The 17,876-nt window shown below is 40.0% G+C and overlaps 4 protein-coding genes across 9 annotated transcripts; 1 reads left to right on the forward strand and 3 right to left on the reverse strand.

Annotated features, from left to right (window-relative positions):
- The first annotated feature begins 748 nt into the window (after positions 1-748).
- LOC106444738 (WRKY transcription factor 44-like) lies at positions 749-3,023 on the forward strand. Of its 6 annotated transcripts, none has more exons than XM_022697358.2 (5): positions 749-1,104; positions 1,206-1,422; positions 1,529-1,645; positions 1,712-2,346; positions 2,429-3,023. In XM_022697358.2, the coding sequence occupies exons 2-5, from the start codon at positions 1,219-1,221 to the stop codon at positions 2,736-2,738; spliced, it is 1,266 nt and encodes a 421-aa protein (XP_022553079.1). In that variant the 5' UTR covers positions 749-1,104; positions 1,206-1,218; the 3' UTR covers positions 2,739-3,023.
- A 34-nt stretch (positions 3,024-3,057) lies between these two features.
- LOC106441073 (40S ribosomal protein S5-1) lies at positions 3,058-4,636 on the reverse strand. The gene is made up of 5 exons (XM_013882853.3): positions 4,528-4,636; positions 4,341-4,435; positions 3,678-3,949; positions 3,401-3,604; positions 3,058-3,310 (listed from the first exon to the last, which is right to left on the reverse strand). The coding sequence occupies exons 2-5, from the start codon at positions 4,431-4,433 to the stop codon at positions 3,256-3,258; spliced, it is 624 nt and encodes a 207-aa protein (XP_013738307.2). The 5' UTR covers positions 4,434-4,435; positions 4,528-4,636; the 3' UTR covers positions 3,058-3,255.
- A 5,021-nt stretch (positions 4,637-9,657) lies between these two features.
- On the reverse strand, positions 9,658-11,357 carry LOC106441074 (myosin heavy chain, skeletal muscle, adult). The gene is made up of 4 exons (XM_048752522.1): positions 11,161-11,357; positions 10,947-11,056; positions 10,708-10,867; positions 9,658-10,467 (listed from the first exon to the last, which is right to left on the reverse strand). The coding sequence occupies exons 2-4, from the start codon at positions 10,982-10,984 to the stop codon at positions 10,075-10,077; spliced, it is 591 nt and encodes a 196-aa protein (XP_048608479.1). The 5' UTR covers positions 10,985-11,056; positions 11,161-11,357; the 3' UTR covers positions 9,658-10,074.
- A 1,089-nt stretch (positions 11,358-12,446) lies between these two features.
- LOC111213441 (serine/arginine-rich splicing factor RS2Z33) lies at positions 12,447-15,084 on the reverse strand. The gene is made up of 7 exons (XM_022715195.2): positions 14,925-15,084; positions 14,567-14,681; positions 13,777-13,816; positions 13,561-13,656; positions 13,292-13,479; positions 13,106-13,207; positions 12,447-13,006 (listed from the first exon to the last, which is right to left on the reverse strand). The coding sequence occupies exons 2-7, from the start codon at positions 14,671-14,673 to the stop codon at positions 12,658-12,660; spliced, it is 882 nt and encodes a 293-aa protein (XP_022570916.1). The 5' UTR covers positions 14,674-14,681; positions 14,925-15,084; the 3' UTR covers positions 12,447-12,657.
- Between the last annotated feature and the right edge of the window lie 2,792 nt (positions 15,085-17,876).

The following is a 17,876-nucleotide window of genomic DNA, read 5'->3' on the forward strand; positions in this document are numbered from 1 at the left end:
TATAGTCATTGTCTGTAAGATTCAAAGTTATAAAAGTATCGGAAAATAGTATTTTTCGAATTACAAAATTGTATATCAATTTTATCACACACACGTCCGATAGTTCCATTGCATTAAATTAAAGATTTATGTTAAATATGTCTTCCAATTTCTGAAAGTATTAATAGACCTTTAACAACCACTGCACCAATAGTATTTCAACAGAAAACTGAATTCTTAATGAAACGCGATAACTGTGTGCAAGTGAATTTATGTACATTGACAAAGCTTAACCAACTTTTTTAATAACTCTTATCTAACCTAACAAACTGTGTTGTTAGACTGGGATTAATGTCAACACTAATAGTTGTTGAAACCTTCAAACTAACAATTGTTAAATGCTTCCGTTGAAAAATCATTCTATTGAGATGATATTTTATTCTCTTAGATTATGCACTAATAATATGTTAGTTACGATTCCATATAATCCACGTTTAATTATATAATATGGAATCTGGGACAAGAACAAAGGAATAAACCGGTTTAGTTTCGGTACGATTGAGCTCAAGTTATTCTACTAATAATAAAGTTGCACAAAAAAAAAATTCTACTAATAATAAGATGGTATGGGTTGAACAAAAAAAAAAAAGATGGTATGGTTCAGTTCACGTGTTTAACTTCGAACAGAACAAGATCGTGCGTGTCTCAACAACCAACCAAGTCCCTTTGGTCGCTGGCCCTTCAACAAAACAACAAAACGCCGCCGTTCCGTTGGCCGCGTTTCCCAACTAACATTCAAAGGGGCTTATAAACTCAACTAACGTTCAACGAAAACTATCCGTCTCCTTCTCACCACCTTCTTCATCACTATAGACTTAAAGCTCATCTAAAGTACGGACCTTGATCCATCTAACGTACCCTACCGTGACACGTGTCCGTTAGTGTCGGCGAGTCCTCAACGAACCGAACTGGTACGACCGATACATCAACGAGCCACAACCCAAAAACCCGGGTTCGGATCAGCCCCGGATCTCTTCCTAACTCCTTTACAAAGGCTCCTTTCTTCAAATCGTTTTCAGAACTTCAGATCTCTCTCACCGTGAGTACTACTTTGTCCCCTCATGGGTATCAGCAAGTTTCTTTCTTTATGCTATTCAAAGCTCTATATATAGATCAAGATCTTGTATGCTAGGGTTTGATGTTTCTCACCGTCCAATTTGTTTAAGGTTGACGACTATAATGGAGGTGAAAGAGAGTAAAAGAGTGGTAATAGCAAAACCAGTTGCTTCAAGGCCTTCATTCACTAGCATCAGGACATTCGCTAATCTTTTAACTGATTCAGTTACCGTACCTCCTCATGAGACTGTAGACGCTGCTATAAGACCAAAGACTCTGAGGTTTAAGCAACCAGCAGCAGCGGCAGCTTCGGTCTCATGTCCACAGGTGATTCATCTAACCTCTTGTCTCTTTCTTGCCATTGTTATTTTCTTTTCTGAATCTTTCCACATGGCATTGTCTTACACTTGAGAGCCTCTCTGATGATCTTAAGGTGGAAGGAAATGACAAAGGAAAGTCTTGCGTTGATTCAGATACCAAAAGCTACGTTGTTTATAAACCTAAAGCAAAGCTTGTTTCCCAAGCAACTGTCTCTGCATTGGCTAATATGGTAAGTTGCTTTCTCAAGTGTACAAGATCAAGATTTTCTTGAAACTCGTTTTTAATTTTTTATTAGCTTCAGGGTAATCATCAACAGGTTTGGAGACAAAGCGAAGCAGTACCGTATGGGAAGAGTGTGAGCCAAGGTACACGCCCTAACCTAGTCCCTAGGGTTCCATCCTTTAAAGAATCAGAGACATCGGCTGGAGACAGATCTTCAGTGGACGGATACAACTGGAGGAAGTACGGACAGAAGCAAGTCAAAGGAAGTGACTGTCCAAGGAGTTATTACAAATGCACACACCCTAAATGTCCGGTCAAGAAGAAAGTAGAGAGATCAATGGGTGGTCTGGTCTCAGAGATTGTGTATCAAGGTGAACATAATCACTCCAAACCGTCTTGTCCTCTTCCGCGGCGCGCTTCGTCATCATCCTCTTCAGGGTTTCAGAGACCACAAAGAGAGCTAGCTTCGGAAGGATCAATAGGACAAGACCCTAGTAATGTTTATTACCATCCTCTTTGGAGCAATCAAAGCAATGACTCATCTAAAAGCATAGCAGAGAAGATGAATGACGGTTGTGTAATAACACCATTCGAGTTTGCTGTTCCAAGATCAGCGAACTCTACTGGTGGGACTTCAGATTCTGGTTGTAGAAGTAGTAGCCAGTGTGATGAAGGAGAGCTTGATGATCCTAGCAGAAGCAAGAGAAGGTAATATCATCAAAGCTTTTGATTGTTTCAGACACCAGTTTCTTCATTTACTTGTTACATATGAGTTTGTTGATGATAGCAGGAAGAACGAGAAGCAAGCAAGTCAAACAGGAGTATCACAAAGCTCAGTGGAATCAGACAGTCTTGAAGATGGATTCAGGTGGAGAAAGTACGGTCAAAAAGTGGTTGGAGGCAATGCACATCCAAGAAGTTATTACAGATGCACGAGTGCAAACTGCAGAGCTAGGAAACATGTTGAGAGAGCGAGTGATGATCCAAGAGCTTTCATTACAACCTATGAAGGTAAACACAATCACCATTTGAACTTGAGACCTCCAACTTCGCCTACTCTTCCCTTTACCTCTACACAACATTCTAATCAAGCCATTTGATGAGTCCCCATTGATGCTTCTTCTTCAATCTTCATAGCACATTTGATTAATCAATCAATTTCTTGTTTCCATTGTGAATTTATTTTCTTTTACATCAAAGTTGTATGGACAAGAAGATAATTGTTATTTGACAAACAACAGAAAAAAAAAAAAAGCAAATAAAAAGAGTGTTTCATTTTCATTGTCACGAACAGATCTTAGTACATAATCATTTTGTGTATTTCTTTTGTTAAGTATATTGGGTGTGATTAGTAAATATTTTGCAGTAATGTTGAATGGTATGTATATATATAATCACTGTAATTAAACAACTTTTAGATTAGAGATACCTGCTTATATAAATATCAAATATTCTTAAAGATGAAACAATTTTGATCAAGAACAAAAGTGGTTTAAAGCGTCAAAACTTCATTCAAGATAGAGAAGAAACTTTTTAAACATATCCAAAAGCTAATGAAAACAGCACAAAAGAGGTCTTTGAGATAGAATGCAAACTATAGGACAAAGGAAGATCCCTTTAACGGTTGGCCTTAGCAACTCTCTCAATCTCATCTTTCTTCTTGATGGCATAGCTGCAAAGACGGACAAGATGCTATTAGTATTAGCTGCTAACAAACACAACTGGGAAGCCAATTAAAAGACAGACACTTTACGAGTATTACCTGTTGGAAGATCCCTTGGCAGCATTAATGAGCTCATCAGCAAGGCACTCAGCGATGGTCTTGATGTTTCTGAAGGCAGCTTCACGTGCACCAGTTGTAAGCAGGAAGATAGCTTGGTTCACACGTCTTAGAGGAGAGATATCAACGGCCTGCCTCCTAACCACACCAGCAGATCCAATCCTGGTAGCATCTTCACGTGGACCACTGTCTCACCCAATAAACAAACATAATGAGAAAATTGTTCATACTACCAAGTACCAAGTTTCAGTGACTTTACCTGTTAACAATGGCGTCAATGATAACTTGAATAGGGTTGGCGTCAGTCAAGAGGTGGATAATCTCCATGGCGTGCTTGATGATCCTCACAGCCATCAACTTCTTACCGTTGTTCCTTCCGTGCATCATGAGAGAGTTAGTGAGCCTCTCAACAATAGGGCATTGAGCCTTCCTGAACCTCTTGACAGAGTATCTTCCAGCGGTGTGGGGAACAAAGGTCGCGTGTTTCGCAGGCTGAACACCAATGTAGTCAACAAGACTAATGTCTGTGACCTACAATAACACGAATACACATATCAAAAAACCAGAATGTAGTGACAAGAAATAAAAGACAAAAACTTTTCGGACAAGAAACAAAACATTAATTAAGTTACTCATATTCATGAGTTATATCTAATTTCCAACAAAATGCAACTCTCGCATCATAATAGACTTTAGCCTAGTCATTTGCAATACGAAGAAGAACATAGCCATTGATGTAAACTTGAAATTTAGTATACAAAAACAATAAACCAAACAGCATCTCAAGACCAAGAATGTAAACAAAAGACAATTTTGTTCGGACAAGAAACAAAACATTAGATAAGTTGTTCATCTTTATGAGTTATGTCATGAAGCTAATGTACTCACGAATCAAAATAGATGAATAATGTCAGGAAATTACCGAGACATCATCGAAGCTCCAGCGGTTGAAGAGCTTGACCTCGTTGGTAAGCTGCTGCTGAATCTCAGCGTCGATTTCTACGGCGGCGGCCATGGCTGGGAAGGTCAACAGAGGATTAGCTGAGAACACGCAAGATACGGACCTACAAGAGAACAGACAAAGCAGAGGAAGATGAAAGGAATAATACCTTAAACTCTGTAAGTGTCGTGTGGAGAAGAGAACTTAGGTTTCTTTTCAGCCGCTGCTGCTTGAAGAAGAAGGTGGTAGTTCTCAAATGATTTAATCGAAACCCTAAATCTCTTGGATCGATTTGGGCCCAGATGGGCTCGAATAATGGGCCCATTGGGTTTTTTCTGCTTCCTCTGTTTCTCTCCTATTTAGAGCTGTAAAGGGTTTAAAGTAGTCCACTGGCCGAGTCCAAGACGTTCTGCCGTAGAGTAGGTTATGACTAACGATGATCATAGACATGCAGACGCCGGTTCAAGTTCTCTCTATTGCCATCAACAATGCTAGGATTTGGAGTTTGCAAATTTACTGTAAGGACATGCACTTACTCATTTCACTGTCTACAACACTAACATAATTACAGTGCAAATTTTATTCATAAAATCAAACGGACATTAGATATACTAATGCATCAAAACCATAATTATCAACATAATTAGACGATTAGTTCACATCCTAGTCTGAGTTATGATCCAAAATGAAAAAAAAAAAAAAAAAGTATTAGGTTATGGAATGCTTGAATATTATTATCACGTAATGTGTACATATATATGAGAGTACATGATCAAATAAGGAAGGTAATATACAGCACTAAAGAGAGAGACGTTAGTGCATAATCCTAGGAAGTCTAATATATACTTTCTATATCTCTTACACACCCCCACAAGACGGACGGTCGGGAGAGAGTCCGATCTTGAGCATCAGTCTTTCAAATGCAGGTCGAGGAAGAGGCTTTGTAAGAAGATCGGCAAGTTGATCATGGCTGGAGACATGGGAGACTCGAAGTTGACCTGCTTGTATGTATTGTCGAACAAAATGATAATCTAATGCCAAGTGCTTCATGCGGGAGTGAAATACGGGGTTTGCGGCTAAGTAGGTGGCACCAATATTATCACAGTAAATGACTGGTAGGGTAGGAGATTTGATCCCAAGCTCAGTGAGGAGTGAAGCTACCCAGCACACTTCTGCAGTAGTAGAAGCGAGAGACCTGTATTCGGCTTCTGTCGAGGAGCGTGACACGCCACTCTGTTTCTTGGAGGACCATGCGATAGGGTTACGGCCAAGGTAGACAATGTACGCACCAGTGGAGGTATAATCATCCTTGTTTCCAGCCCAATCAGCGTCTGTAAATGCATGAAGAGATGGAGTGTTGTTGGCATGAAGGCGGATGCCTTTGGTCATAGTACCAGCAAGATATCTGAGGATTCTTTTGACTGCATTCCAGTGTTCATCGGTCGGTTTGTGCATGTATTGAGACATCTTGTTGACTGGAAAAGAAATGTCCGGTCTGGTGAGAGAGAGATATTGGAGACTGCCAACAACTGCTCGGTACTCAGTAGGATCGGCTAGAGGAATTCCAGAAAACAGAGTAATAGGTGTAGTGGAGCACATTGGCGTAGCAGTAGGTTTGCAACTCTCCATCTTTGTCCTATGAAGTAAATCTGCAATATAGCGAGTTTGAGTTAGTAGCATGCCTGTAGAGGATCTCGTTACTTCTATACCAAGAAAAAAAGATAGATCATCCAAGTCTTTAAGAGAAAAACGTTGAGATAGGGAGGAGATAAACTGGGACAAATGTGATTGACTGTTGCCAGTTACTATTAAATCATCCACATAAACAAGCATATAAAGAAGAACTCCCTGTTTTCTGTATATGAATAATGAAGCATCAGCCACGGAATTAAAGAATCCCGCCTGTAGAAGAAACTGCTTGAGCTCATTATACCAAGCTCGGGGAGCTTGTTTGAGCCCATAAATGGCTTTGCGAAGTCTGCAGACTGCATTGGGGTTGTCTTTGTTGATGAACCCTGGTGGTTGTGCCATATATACTTCATCTTTGAGTGTGCCTTGTAAGAAAGCATTGTTGACATCAAGTTGGCGGATGGGCCAGTTTGAGGAAACCGCAGTGCCTAATACTGTCCGGATGGTGGCTGGTTTAACTACGGGACTGAAGGTGTCATGGTAGTCAATTCCCGGCTTTTGTGTGAAGCCTTTGGCGACTAGTCGAGCTTTGTATCTAGCAATAGTCCCATCCGGATTTCTCTTGATTGTGAATATCCATTTGCAACCTACAACATTAAAACGAGAATCATCAGTCAAGTTCTCAAGATCCCAAGTATGATTACCAATTTGAGCATCGTATTCATCAGTCATGGCTTTCCGCCAGTGGGGACTCTTTAGAGCTTGAGCAACTGTTGTAGGTGGTGTTTCCGTTGTTTGAACCACTTTGGTGTGAAGATTCAGCTTTTGGACCGGTTTGCGAGGACGAGTGCTCTGTCTGGTCGGAGGAAGAGGACGATCTTGCGGAGGTTGCTGTGGGTTTGGTGGAGCAGGATCCGCTGAAGTTGTTGTCTGTGGCGTAGTGGTAGTAGACATGGGGTTTGTCATGTCAGGCAGTGTCGAAGACTGTTCTGGAGGAGCCTGTGTGGGATGCGTATGTCCTTCTTGTGGTGGAGGAACAGAACCTGCAGGATTAGTATGTATAGACACAAGCTTGACAGGAGGGTAAGTTGGAGTATCCATATCATCAGTATCATCAGACTCAAGATGCACAGGTAGAGAAAAAGGAAAAACATGTTCATGGAAGACTACATGTCTGGACGTGTAAATCCGAGACGTTGCTCTATCTAAACAAAAATATGCACTTTGTGTAATAGAGTAGCCTAAAAAGACACAAGGTGTTGATTTGGCATCCAACTTATGAGATGTGTAAGGTCGGAGCCAAGGAAAACATAAACATCCAAATACTCTCAGCTTTTGAAAATTTGGACTATGTCCATGAAGAGTTTGAAAAGGATTTTTAAACTCTAAAGCCGAGGAAGGCATTCTGTTAATCAAGTAAACAGCCGCTGCAAACGCAAATGTCCAATAGGACCGTGGCATCGATGCATGAGACAGGAGGGAAAGTCCTGTTTCAACAATATGTCGATGACGACGTTCTGCGATGCCATTATGTTCTGGTGTATGCGGCGGGCTTGTCATATGAGAAATGCCATGTTTTGCCAAAAAATCTCGCAGTCCAATATATTCACCCCCATTGTCAGTGTATAAGGTTCTTAGCTTGGTTTGAAATCGATTTTCAACCAATGCTTTAAACCGAGTGAAAACATCAAAGACTTGCGATTTAAGCTTTAAAGGATACAACCATGTGTATCTAGTGTAGTGATCTACAAAAATAACGTAATATTTGAAACCATCAACTGAAATTATAGGAGATGTCCAAACATCTGAAAACACTACATCTAGAGGTTGAGAAGAACGAAGAGTAGAGTTTTGAAAAGGTAACTTATGCATTTTATTAATCGAACAAGCATTGCATGGCTGAGCCATTAAAGCGTTTGAAACAAGAGGTAACTGAAATTGAGAAACTACTTTTTGAAGAATTGAAAAAGCTGGATGTCCCAAACGGGAATGCCAATCCGACAAGGTTGTCTTCACGGCAGAAGCAAATGCAAGAGAAGGTTTCGATGAGTTTGAGTGTGGCCAATGGTACGTTCCATCTCTAGGTTTCCCTTCGAGACGTAGTGTCCCTGTGTCCAAGTCCCTCACCTGAAAGAACGTTGGGGTAAAAGTAACAGAAACACCATTAGCAGTACACAATTGAAAAACAGAGATTAAATTTTTTTCAAGAGCAGGAACACATAAAACTTTATTTAAAAAGAAAGGTCGAGTATATGAGGGAAGTGAGAGGGAACCAGAGTGAGAGATGTTGAGGCCTGAACCATCTCCAAGTAACACACCATCACCACCACTGTATGGATTGTGGAGCGATAGGTTTGCTAAGTCAGAGGTCATATGGTGAGACGCCCCGGAGTCAAGTAACCATGTGGAGGAGTCAGACATCATGGCAGGATTAGCCGTCGGTGGCCATTGCTGAAATGGTGAAACATTGTTCCATGGACCGTTATTCCTCTGTGGAGTGTGCGCCTGTTGATTTGGTGCAGGACCACGGACGATATGAAACTGAGGACAGTACTTTGCACTGTGACCTTGTTGCCCACATGCTTGGCACCTGCCTAGATAGGGCTTCGTGAAGCGAGGTTGGTTGGTGTTCGGATTGTTGCGAGCCTGATTGTTGTTATTGTTGTTGCGCCTCCATTTTTGGTTGTTGTTCTGAGAGTAGCGAGTATCAGTAGCGTGGGCAACAATCGGTGTGACTGGAGCCGATTCACTAGACATGATGATGGCTTCTCTATTAAGTAACCGCTCATGAAGTTCCGCGTAGGAGATAGCTGTATCGCGGCCATGAATTGCGTCGACTTCCGGTTTGTAGTCATCACTGAGGCCAGCAAGGATCCTTTCAACGAGATCTTCATGATCCATAGGTTTACCCAAGAGGGCCAAATCATCGGCTTTGGATTTGATGAGGCGTAGATACTCGCTGATTGTCTTGGTGCCCTTAACACAGCGCTCGATCTGAAGTTTGAGTTGTCTGATATGGCCACGAGAGGCGTTTCCAAAGGTTGTGGTGAGCGTGTCCCAAACTTCTTTGGTTGTGTTAGCACTAGACACCACGGACTGAACAGCCAGAGAGATAGAGCCGATGATGGAGCTGTAAAGGAGACGATCTTGACGGCGCCATGGAGCATGAGCCGGATTTGGAGATGAGACACCGTTGAGCATGATTGTGGCCGGAGGGGCAGTGTTGGTGTCTTCAATGAAGTGTTGGAGCTCGTGTCCTTCTAGCAGAGCTCGGACCTGGCGACTCCACATCACATAGTTCACAGTGGTGAGCTTGGTGACGCTAGACATGTTAACGGAGAGCAGAGTGCTCTGAGGATCTTGTGTATTGAACACAGAGGTACGCTCAGCAGTTGACTCAGACATGATAGGAGAGGATCAGAATGAAGAGATAAAGAGAGGAGAAGAGAAGACGGCGGAAAAAAAAAAAAAATTGGAGCCTATAGCTCTGATACCATATTAGGTTATGGAATGCTTGAATATTATTATCACGTAATGTGTACATATATATGAGAGTACATGATCAAATAAGGAAGGTAATATACAGCACTAAAGAGAGAGACGTTAGTGCATAATCCTAGGAAGTCTAATATATACTTTCTATATCTCTTACAAAAAGAACACAAGCACATCCCTGCAATTGTGATGAATGGTATAATGCTTCCTTTATGCGGTAACATGACTAGTTTCCAAGAAACGTCACTTTCATTCTTTGATAACAAAAATAAAACACAAGAAAGAGACAGACGTGTGTCGTGTCGTCCTCCCCACATCTACTAACACTTATGAATTTAATACTACTGCCCAACTCAAATGTGTCCCTAAACCCCAATTAATCCCTTCATGGTCACATGCCCCTTCTCCTTCCTTTTTCCTTTTCTCCATTTTTCCTCTCTACCTTCTTCAGTTTCATGCCTTAACCCATCAAGATTCCACAAAATATTATTCTATATAGTATTAGTAGCTGTAGCTTCAGGGAGAAACCGTTCTGAAATCTGAATCAAGGTTGTTTAGGGGATGAGAAATGTATCTCTTGATTCTTGAACGCTTAAACTGTATCTGACCAGTTTAAAAAATCTTCACCAGCCTGTGATTCTCCTTCATGACTTGAGGTTGAAGCAACAACACTTGCTTCACCAGAGGAACCATCTTTGAGCTTTGAACTTGGCTTTTTCTCCACGGAAGCAACATTTTCAGTTGCTTGATGATCAATTTTATCCTCCTCCACATTTTCATTTTCATGGGTTTCTTTTTCTTCTTCTCCTTCTTCTTCCTTGGACGCTGAAGTGGAAATAGATGACAAACAAGAAGCTTCAGATGAACTCTCAGAACTGCGTGACCCTTTTATGGATTCAAGCTTTCTCATCAGATACTTTAGTCTCTTCTCTGCTTTTTCCCTTAATCTGATCTCTTCTTTCAGATGTTCCTCCAGCTCCTCCATCTGTTTTTCAAGAGATATTATAGGTTGTCTTTGAAACAAAAATCAGATGAAAGTGAACAGAGCAAGTGACTCTCTCTTGGTACTTAACAACAAGAATGACTCTTTATTGGTTTTAATGGATAGAAAGGTTTGACCCAAAAAAAAAAAAGAATGACTCTTTATTGGTTCTCTATTAGACTCAGATCTTGAAACAGAAGCTTTCTTAAAACAAGAATGACACTTATGATCATATGAAATTACCTTTTTGGTAATGAGCTCTGCTTCTTCTTTAGCAGACCTTGAAACTTGCCTCTCTGCAAGTAGTCTCCCTCTTAGACACTCCACAGTTCTCAGACCTTCCTTTTCTTCTTCTTCTTCTTCGTCCATCTTCTTACTTGCAGAGCTTGTTCTCAGTAGACCTCTATATATTCTTATAGGGTAAATTCATACAAATACTAACAAATACATTTATATATAGAGAGAGAGAGACAGAAACCCACCTGCACCTTGTGTTGTAATTGAAGGTATCAATTGCCATACAGCTTTTCTTTTAAATATTCAACAACCAGAACCAAAGTGGTAAAAGCTTATAGCTGAACTTCACTACTAACTGCAAAAAAGGTAAAACTAACAATAATAAGACCAATGTGATGTTATATCGTGTCATTATGATTAACATTTATTATTCATTCAGTAAGGAACATATCAACTTACCACAATACTCTTCCACAGATCCAAACCCACTAACTTGAGAGACAACAAACCTACACCCCCCCCCCCCCCAGAAAATTTGAAGTTTTATTTGAAAGAAAAACAGATTCTGTGGTGTAGGGACAGTAAATAAGCTTGTTTGTAAGCAAAACGACAGTTAACTTTTGATATTTTGGCAGAGACAGAAATCTGCAATTCTCCCGTGAGTTTGTAAACCTCTCGCACTTCAAAGACCTTTATCAAAAAAAAACTATAATTATAAGTTTCACTGTTACGCTATTATATGAGACGACAAAAATCATGTGAACAAGAGGAATCACACTGATTGGTGTTGCTAAGATATAAATCCATAATGTTACGTTAATTCCAAAGGGAAAAAAAAACATAACTGTTATACGCTTCTAGCTGTACCAAGTGTCACAAATCTCTTTGTCAAAAATATCACACTCTCCAAAAGAATTTTTTCAAAAGTTTCATGGTTGCATTTATATGTGTATTTATTTATTTGTTATGCTTTGTGTGTCAGGCGACATTTCACTATTGTTGATGTATCAAAAACAAGACAGGAGTATAAGTTTCGGACGGTACCGACATTAATAAATTTAGGAGAGGGGGAAAATCTTGTGACCCTCCATAAATCTAAAACTCAATATGCATGCAGAATATTAATGCTCCCAACCTCTCATTAGGATTTAGGAATACCACCACTTCAATCAAGATCACTTATAATAACTCTCAAGTTATTAGCTTTTGGGTTTAATTTTACCAACTATTCAACTTACAACAGCAAAGGGGAAAGTACAAATCATGGGGGAAAAAATCATTTGAAAATAAATAGCAACTCTTCGGAAAGCCCCCACAAAGAACAAAAATCATTACATAGTAACTCCCTTAGTAGCCCACCAGGAATTTTTTTGAACTCAATTAACTTGAGGGGAAGTAAATGCATAGGAGATGATGTTTAACAAAGATCAATAAGCTTCACCAAGCTCTCTTTCATGACATATTCTTTGTCACTCATTGACTCAACCAAACCCTCTAAGTAATACATCTCTTTGCTTCCCTCACCCCAAGTGTCTTTTGCAATCAAACCTTCATAAACTTATCCAGGAATTTTCTTCAATCCTATGTAGTTCCCTGTATTTTCTGTCCCCAAGGAACCTCGCAATCAGCTTGAGAGACAAGCTGAAAGAATAGCTGTTAGTGTTGGAGCAGCCATGGTTATTAGCATTATGGCTTCTCAACTTGATGTTTTTTTAATCATCCATACTTTCAACAACCTTTGAAAATTGTCTGAAAATGAAAAGCTAGCAATTTATGTCCTACAAGTTTTTAACCATCATCTCAACAGGGTAAAAAGAAAGAACTCCTGACAACATGAACTCAAGAAGATCCAAAGCAAACATACATAAAAGAGAAAGGAAATATCTGGGGGGCAGTCTGATTCAATAGTACAACATGCTAGAGCACCTGCAACCCTGAGGCCATGAGCCATCAAAGTCAAGGTGACTCGCTTCCTCTAGGGGAAGCACGGTTGGCCTCGTAATCATCATCAACGGGGCTTCTGTCCTCTCTCGGACTGTCACGTCCCACAACGGGACTGGCAACAGTGTTTCTGCCATTCCCATTGTCTTGAGGGCTGCTACCACCATCATGGTCTGATCCTGCTGGCTTTTCAAGCTTTGGAGAAGGTGGAGGGCTCCCGTCTATAATCCTTGGGCTACCTTCATCATCCATAATCGGACTACGGTCTCTGCCTCTTGGCGATAGAGAGTCCTCCATTCTCTTCGGACTGCGAGACCTCTCCTCTTCACTTCTCTCTCTTCTTTTCACAGGGGATCTTGATCGGCTGACCATACAGAAAAAATAACAAGTTCATGTTCTTAGGTTCTAACCATGTACACATCTAAATACAAACCAAGAAGCATTTATGAAAAAGAAAACTAACCTGTAGCTCCGGCTACGGCTAAGACTCCTGCTACGGCTCGGGCTTCTTCTACGACGAGGAGAACGGGATCTTACAGGTGACCTGGAGTAGCTTCCACTCCGCCTATAACATACAATCCAGAAAAAGGTTACAAGAAACTGGAAGGGTCTACACTATTCACACAAAAGATTCCATTATATTGAATACCTGAGCTTCTTGGGACTGTTCTTGCAGTTTCTCTCAATATGTCCTCTTTCACCACAGCGGTAACACTTGTTCTTCCAGTCTCCTGCAGTGCAGTCTCGGGCCCAATGACCGTCAACACCACAGTTAAAGCAGCGACCTGCTCCAGGAGGTGGGCCTCTGCTGTCATAATCCCGAGAGCCACGAGGTGCCTATCATACAAACATGACATCCATGAATTTGACAAACAAGATAAGAGTCTTGAATAGAGATCCAGACTAGATAATACTCACCCCTCTTGAAAACTCCACGGTGATGCGACTTCCGTCAAAGTCTCTTCCATCCAAGTAATGTCTCGCGTCATCAGCATCACGGGGATCACTAAACTCCTGTTTTCATAGGGAAAAAAGCAACATGCAGAGTGTGTATGTGACCATATCATGCATAGTTCACAACAACAAAAACAACTATGACCAACGGAACTTGTTAATAAAAGAGATTTGACTTACAACAAAAGCATAATCCCGCTTCATATCCACATCTCGCACTCTGAGAAAGAAATTGTTGGCAGAAAAGGTAAGGCCATCGTTACTTTACGGTATTGCTAAACACCATTTTAGAGACTGATTCTCCATGTTCCATCAAAACACTTAGTAAAAAACACACTACAAACAGAGCCGCCGAGGCGCCCTCTATACACCTGGCGAGAATTTCCGCCAAGACCACCCAATCATCAAACACCAATCATCAAAACACCTCCAGGTTTAGGCAAAATCCCAGAGACCTTCAATAAGATCATCCAAGTTAAAAGCATACACTATACCCTAGATCCTTAATTTTCCTCACGTATGAAAAAAACATAATATATTACTAGAACTATTCTCCTCGATACTTATTGCATATGTCCCTTTGCACAGTAATAAGCAAACTTCTCAAAAATTAACAGTCAGTGTTAAGAAGAGCATGAAATACACTAAACATAGATCCATAACTCTTCCTCAAAGATACAAAGATAAAAATACTATGCCCTCAATAAATAGTGTTAATTTCTGCATACGTACCCCTTACACGATAACAAACAAACTTCTCAGAAATCAACAAAGTTAGTGTTAAAAGCAAACACTATACCTATATAGCTATATCCATATTTTTTTCTCAAAAATATTACTAGAACTATGCCACTCGATGCTTAGCGCAAAAACAAACCAACTTTTCAGAAATTCACAAACATTCATCGCCAACACATAGAAATCAAAACATTCGTTTCATATATAAGAGGTTAAGAAGAAACTCCGTTACCTTCCGTATCTGTTGAAAAGGCGTTCAAGGTCTCTGGTACGAGTTCTGGATGATAAGTGTCCAACGTACAGACGAGTGTTCCCGTAACGATCATCATATCTAGGCATCTTCCAAACTACAAAAAGGGCAAGTTAATTCAACACCTCATAAGCATCAAACCCATTCAAAACCTAGATCTGAGCTCGAAAAACCCTAAATTTCAATCCAAAACAATCAGATTGGAGTTTTTGGGAGACAAAGAGAGAACTTAGCAAGCCCCAACACAGTAGAAGCATAAAGCCAATCAAAAACCCAAATCTGAGCTCGAGGAACACTAAATCTCAATCCAAACAATCAGATTCAATCGATTTGTTAATACCTGGGGATTAAAGGGGAGCGCAGAGGGAAACCCTAATTTCGAAACCGAAAGGGGGAAGAACAGCGTATGGTAGCAATAGTTTATAGTTATGAGGGCTTTTTATATTGAACCGACTTAATCCAACGGTAATGATTTAATGTGGGTCTCCTAAACCGACGGCTAAGAGGTAAGAATCGGTGAAACCATGTTGTCGTGTCTCCTCGCGGTATTGCAATCTGTTGGCCTCAAGTTATAACGAGCCCAATAATTTGGGTATATCAATCTGTTGGGCCTAAAAGGAAAGATAACAAACCAAGACTCAGGTGGGAGAATTAGACAAAAAAGAGTCTAATATATAAAAGAGACTTACAACTCTAATTAGCGCAAGACCTTTTAGAATGGAAACCAAAAGTAAATCCCTGCGAATTTGTCTATAAAGCCCAAAGTAAGCAATATCGTATTAATCGGAGAATATAGAGTTGGACATTGGATTTAACAATTCCAACAATTATATGTGTCAAGTAATGTTAGTCAAGATTTGCTCGATGTTACATTTTGTTTTGTTATTTGTTGCTGCAGCAGATGACGGAGGTAGAGGACTATAACTCTAATTAACTTACTGAACTTTTTTACTTTCTAAAGTTATAAGACACTAAATATATTATAAGCTTTTATGGCTAATTTATTTATATTACAAATTATGAAAATATTATACAGACGACTATACAACCCATCATTTTACATAAAACATTTTATGTGAAACTCATGTCTGATCTTCTCGATGTCTTTTTTTTTTAACTAATCTATATATTTTGTCTTTTTTTTTTGGATAATCGTGGTGTGATTCCAAAGGCTTTCTAGGTTAAAAGATCATGAGGTCCGCATAATCCACGTTTTCTTACCATTTAAGGCGTTCCGTATGGTCGGACTCGAATCTAGCCCAGGTGGCGGTACTCACAGTTGTGAACCCTTTACCACAAAAGTTGAAGGCTCCGGTTAATAATTACTAGAAACTCGACTTCATGAGATATAAATATTAATTAATCTCTTAGTTAAAATAAAAGAGATTTCACAAGTTTATTTTTTGAGTTTCTAATTTGAGATACATATGTTTTTTTTTTGATAAACCTTATCGGCTGATCTGGTCGGCCTCGGGAGGAACGCACTTAGTGCTACAGAGTGGACTGGCTACCACACTGTCTGGTCTGAGTTTGGAATACCTTCCGACTAATGCCAGAGGGTGAACCGATCATCTGTTACGATCCACCATGTAAACTACTTGAGCTGAATCCCAAGCTCAGACTGGCCAAGTAATAATAATTTAGTTCTCAGTGGGAATCGAACTCATGACTGATGTGGATACACACCAAGCCCCAAAAGATTGCCACTAGGCTATCACCATTTGGTTAGATACATATGTATTTAAATAGTATTTACTGTATTAGCCTCCCAATTAAGTTAAAAGTGAATTCCTTCTACTCTATACTGTTACAAAAAAAAAACTTTCATTTTCCTCTCTAGTTGATATGTTTAACATCATTGTCACAAAATATCGTGGAAATTACGAGGGCAAATGTTTCTTGCCTTGTTGCAAATTTGGTTTGAAAAAAAAACGTGAATTGGGAAATGCATTGAGTGTGGTTGGTACGTCCTCTACCGAACTAAATGGATTTGTCACCATACAAAACAGTACGTTTACTGCCTATTGAACCCACCAAAAGAAATTGTATATTCAGATTGATCGGTACGTTCTCTACGCTACTAACAAGAATATTTGAACTCAGTTAACTGAGCATCCGGTGTTCAAAAAAAGAAAAAACTGAGAATCCAGTTGTTTCAGACGTAGAGATATTTATTATGTTTGGGTCTTTAAGTTAAAATGTAAATATACTTTTTACAAGAAACACAAGATTTGAATTTTTCATCAGACATATAAATAACAAACTGGGGACACACACACAACCGAAAGTTTTGTTTTTTCTCTTTGAAACAAAATAAAAACAATAGTTTAACAAATAAAAAATTATGCAAAAGCAAACAAAACAAACGATCAAACTATTATCCTCTATTTAAATTTTATCATTCAGTATTAATTATAACCATATTTGTGTAAGCATATTGTCACAACTTGTTTGCTTCAACTGGATCACAAAATAACAAAGCTAAAAAAAATATTTAAAAGTTAGACAAATAATGAGATCCAATTTGATTTGATTGACATATTTTGGTAGAAACTGCAAAAGCAGTCGAATGGTTTTTGTTGTTATCATCTGGTGTCTTCAGTCTTGGCTGAGTCCTACCTGAACAGTTTTTAATAATATTTCAAGAGGTTCAAATTAGAATTACGTGGTAGCTAAGGATACGGCTACTCGTTTACAGTTTGAAGTCCTCCACTTATTATAAGGTGGAGTAAGGAACAATAAGTTTCAAAAAAAAAGGTAAGGAACGATAACAACAACAGAAAAAGGAGTTGCTCGTAGTGCTCCGTTTTAGGGAGTTCAGGCCGGATCTGGAGTTGCTGTGAGGCTGGTGTTGAGTGGGCTGGGTGCAGAGGGTCGTCACGGTTGGGAGATTCTTACCCCTAGCTCCAGATCTGAAGTTCTGAGCGGATGGGTGTTGTTGCGGTGGGATTCGTGAGGCGTTTGAGGACGGCGTCAATCTTCTCCGCCGGTCTTTAACTCCATCAACTTAGGTCTTTTAGAAGTTTTAACGGTTGCTGGTTGTTGAATCTTGGAGGTTTATGGTTTCGTGGTCCGTTGAAGGTCGTGGTAGAGACCCCTATCTACAGCGGGTAGGTGGTGGTTGGTTCCCGTTTGGATTAGATTTGTGGTTTTTCTGTCGCGTTGGCTTCGCTGTTGTTTGTGGCGACGAGCAGCTTTGCCGCCTTTTGTGTGGCTCGGAAGCGAGGTGTGCTGCTGTTATGTGGTGGCGCGTAGGACGCTCTAGGTGCGTCTAGAGTTGTTGTGGCGGCGC

The sequence above is a fragment of the Brassica napus genome, chromosome C3 (assembly GCF_020379485.1).
Source record: "Brassica napus cultivar Da-Ae chromosome C3, Da-Ae, whole genome shotgun sequence".
NCBI classification, from domain to species: domain Eukaryota; kingdom Viridiplantae; phylum Streptophyta; class Magnoliopsida; order Brassicales; family Brassicaceae; genus Brassica; species Brassica napus.

What these genes read in the sequence shown, in the direction of transcription:
- LOC106441074 (XM_048752522.1), bottom strand. Translation starts at nt 10,984, where the DNA reads ATGGCAATTGATACCTTCAATTACAACACAAGGTGCAG. An exon ending in AATTACAACACAAGGTGCAG is followed by an intron (nt 10,868 to 10,946) that starts GTGGGTTTCTGT and finishes AAGAATATATAG; the next exon opens with AGGTCTACTGAGAACAAGCT. An exon ending in CAGAGCTCATTACCAAAAAG is followed by an intron (nt 10,468 to 10,707) that starts GTAATTTCATAT and finishes CTTGAAAAACAG; the next exon opens with ATGGAGGAGCTGGAGGAACA.
- LOC106441073 (XM_013882853.3), bottom strand. Translation starts at nt 4,433, where the DNA reads ATGGCCGCCGCCGTAGAAATCGACGCTGAGATTCAGCAGCAGCTTACC. An exon ending in ATTGACGCCATTGTTAACAG is followed by an intron (nt 3,605 to 3,677) that starts GTAAAGTCACTG and finishes TGGGTGAGACAG; the next exon opens with TGGTCCACGTGAAGATGCTA. An exon ending in GCCAAGGGATCTTCCAACAG is followed by an intron (nt 3,311 to 3,400) that starts GTAATACTCGTA and finishes CCGTCTTTGCAG; the next exon opens with CTATGCCATCAAGAAGAAAG.
- LOC111213441 (XM_022715195.2), bottom strand. Translation starts at nt 14,673, where the DNA reads ATGCCTAGATATGATGATCGTTACGGGAACACTCGTCTGTACGTTGGA. An exon ending in CTTTTCAACAGATACGGAAG is followed by an intron (nt 13,817 to 14,566) that starts GTAACGGAGTTT and finishes TTTCTTTCTCAG; the next exon opens with AGTGCGAGATGTGGATATGA. An exon ending in AACAGTCCCAAGAAGCTCAG is followed by an intron (nt 13,208 to 13,291) that starts GTATTCAATATA and finishes TGTATGTTATAG; the next exon opens with GCGGAGTGGAAGCTACTCCA.
- LOC106444738 (XM_013886184.3), top strand. Translation starts at nt 1,165, where the DNA reads ATGCTAGGGTTTGATGTTTCTCACCGTCCAATTTGTTTAAGGTTGACG. An exon ending in CTTCGGTCTCATGTCCACAG is followed by an intron (nt 1,423 to 1,528) that starts GTGATTCATCTA and finishes GATGATCTTAAG; the next exon opens with GTGGAAGGAAATGACAAAGG. An exon ending in TCTCTGCATTGGCTAATATG is followed by an intron (nt 1,646 to 1,711) that starts GTAAGTTGCTTT and finishes ATTTTTTATTAG; the next exon opens with CTTCAGGGTAATCATCAACA.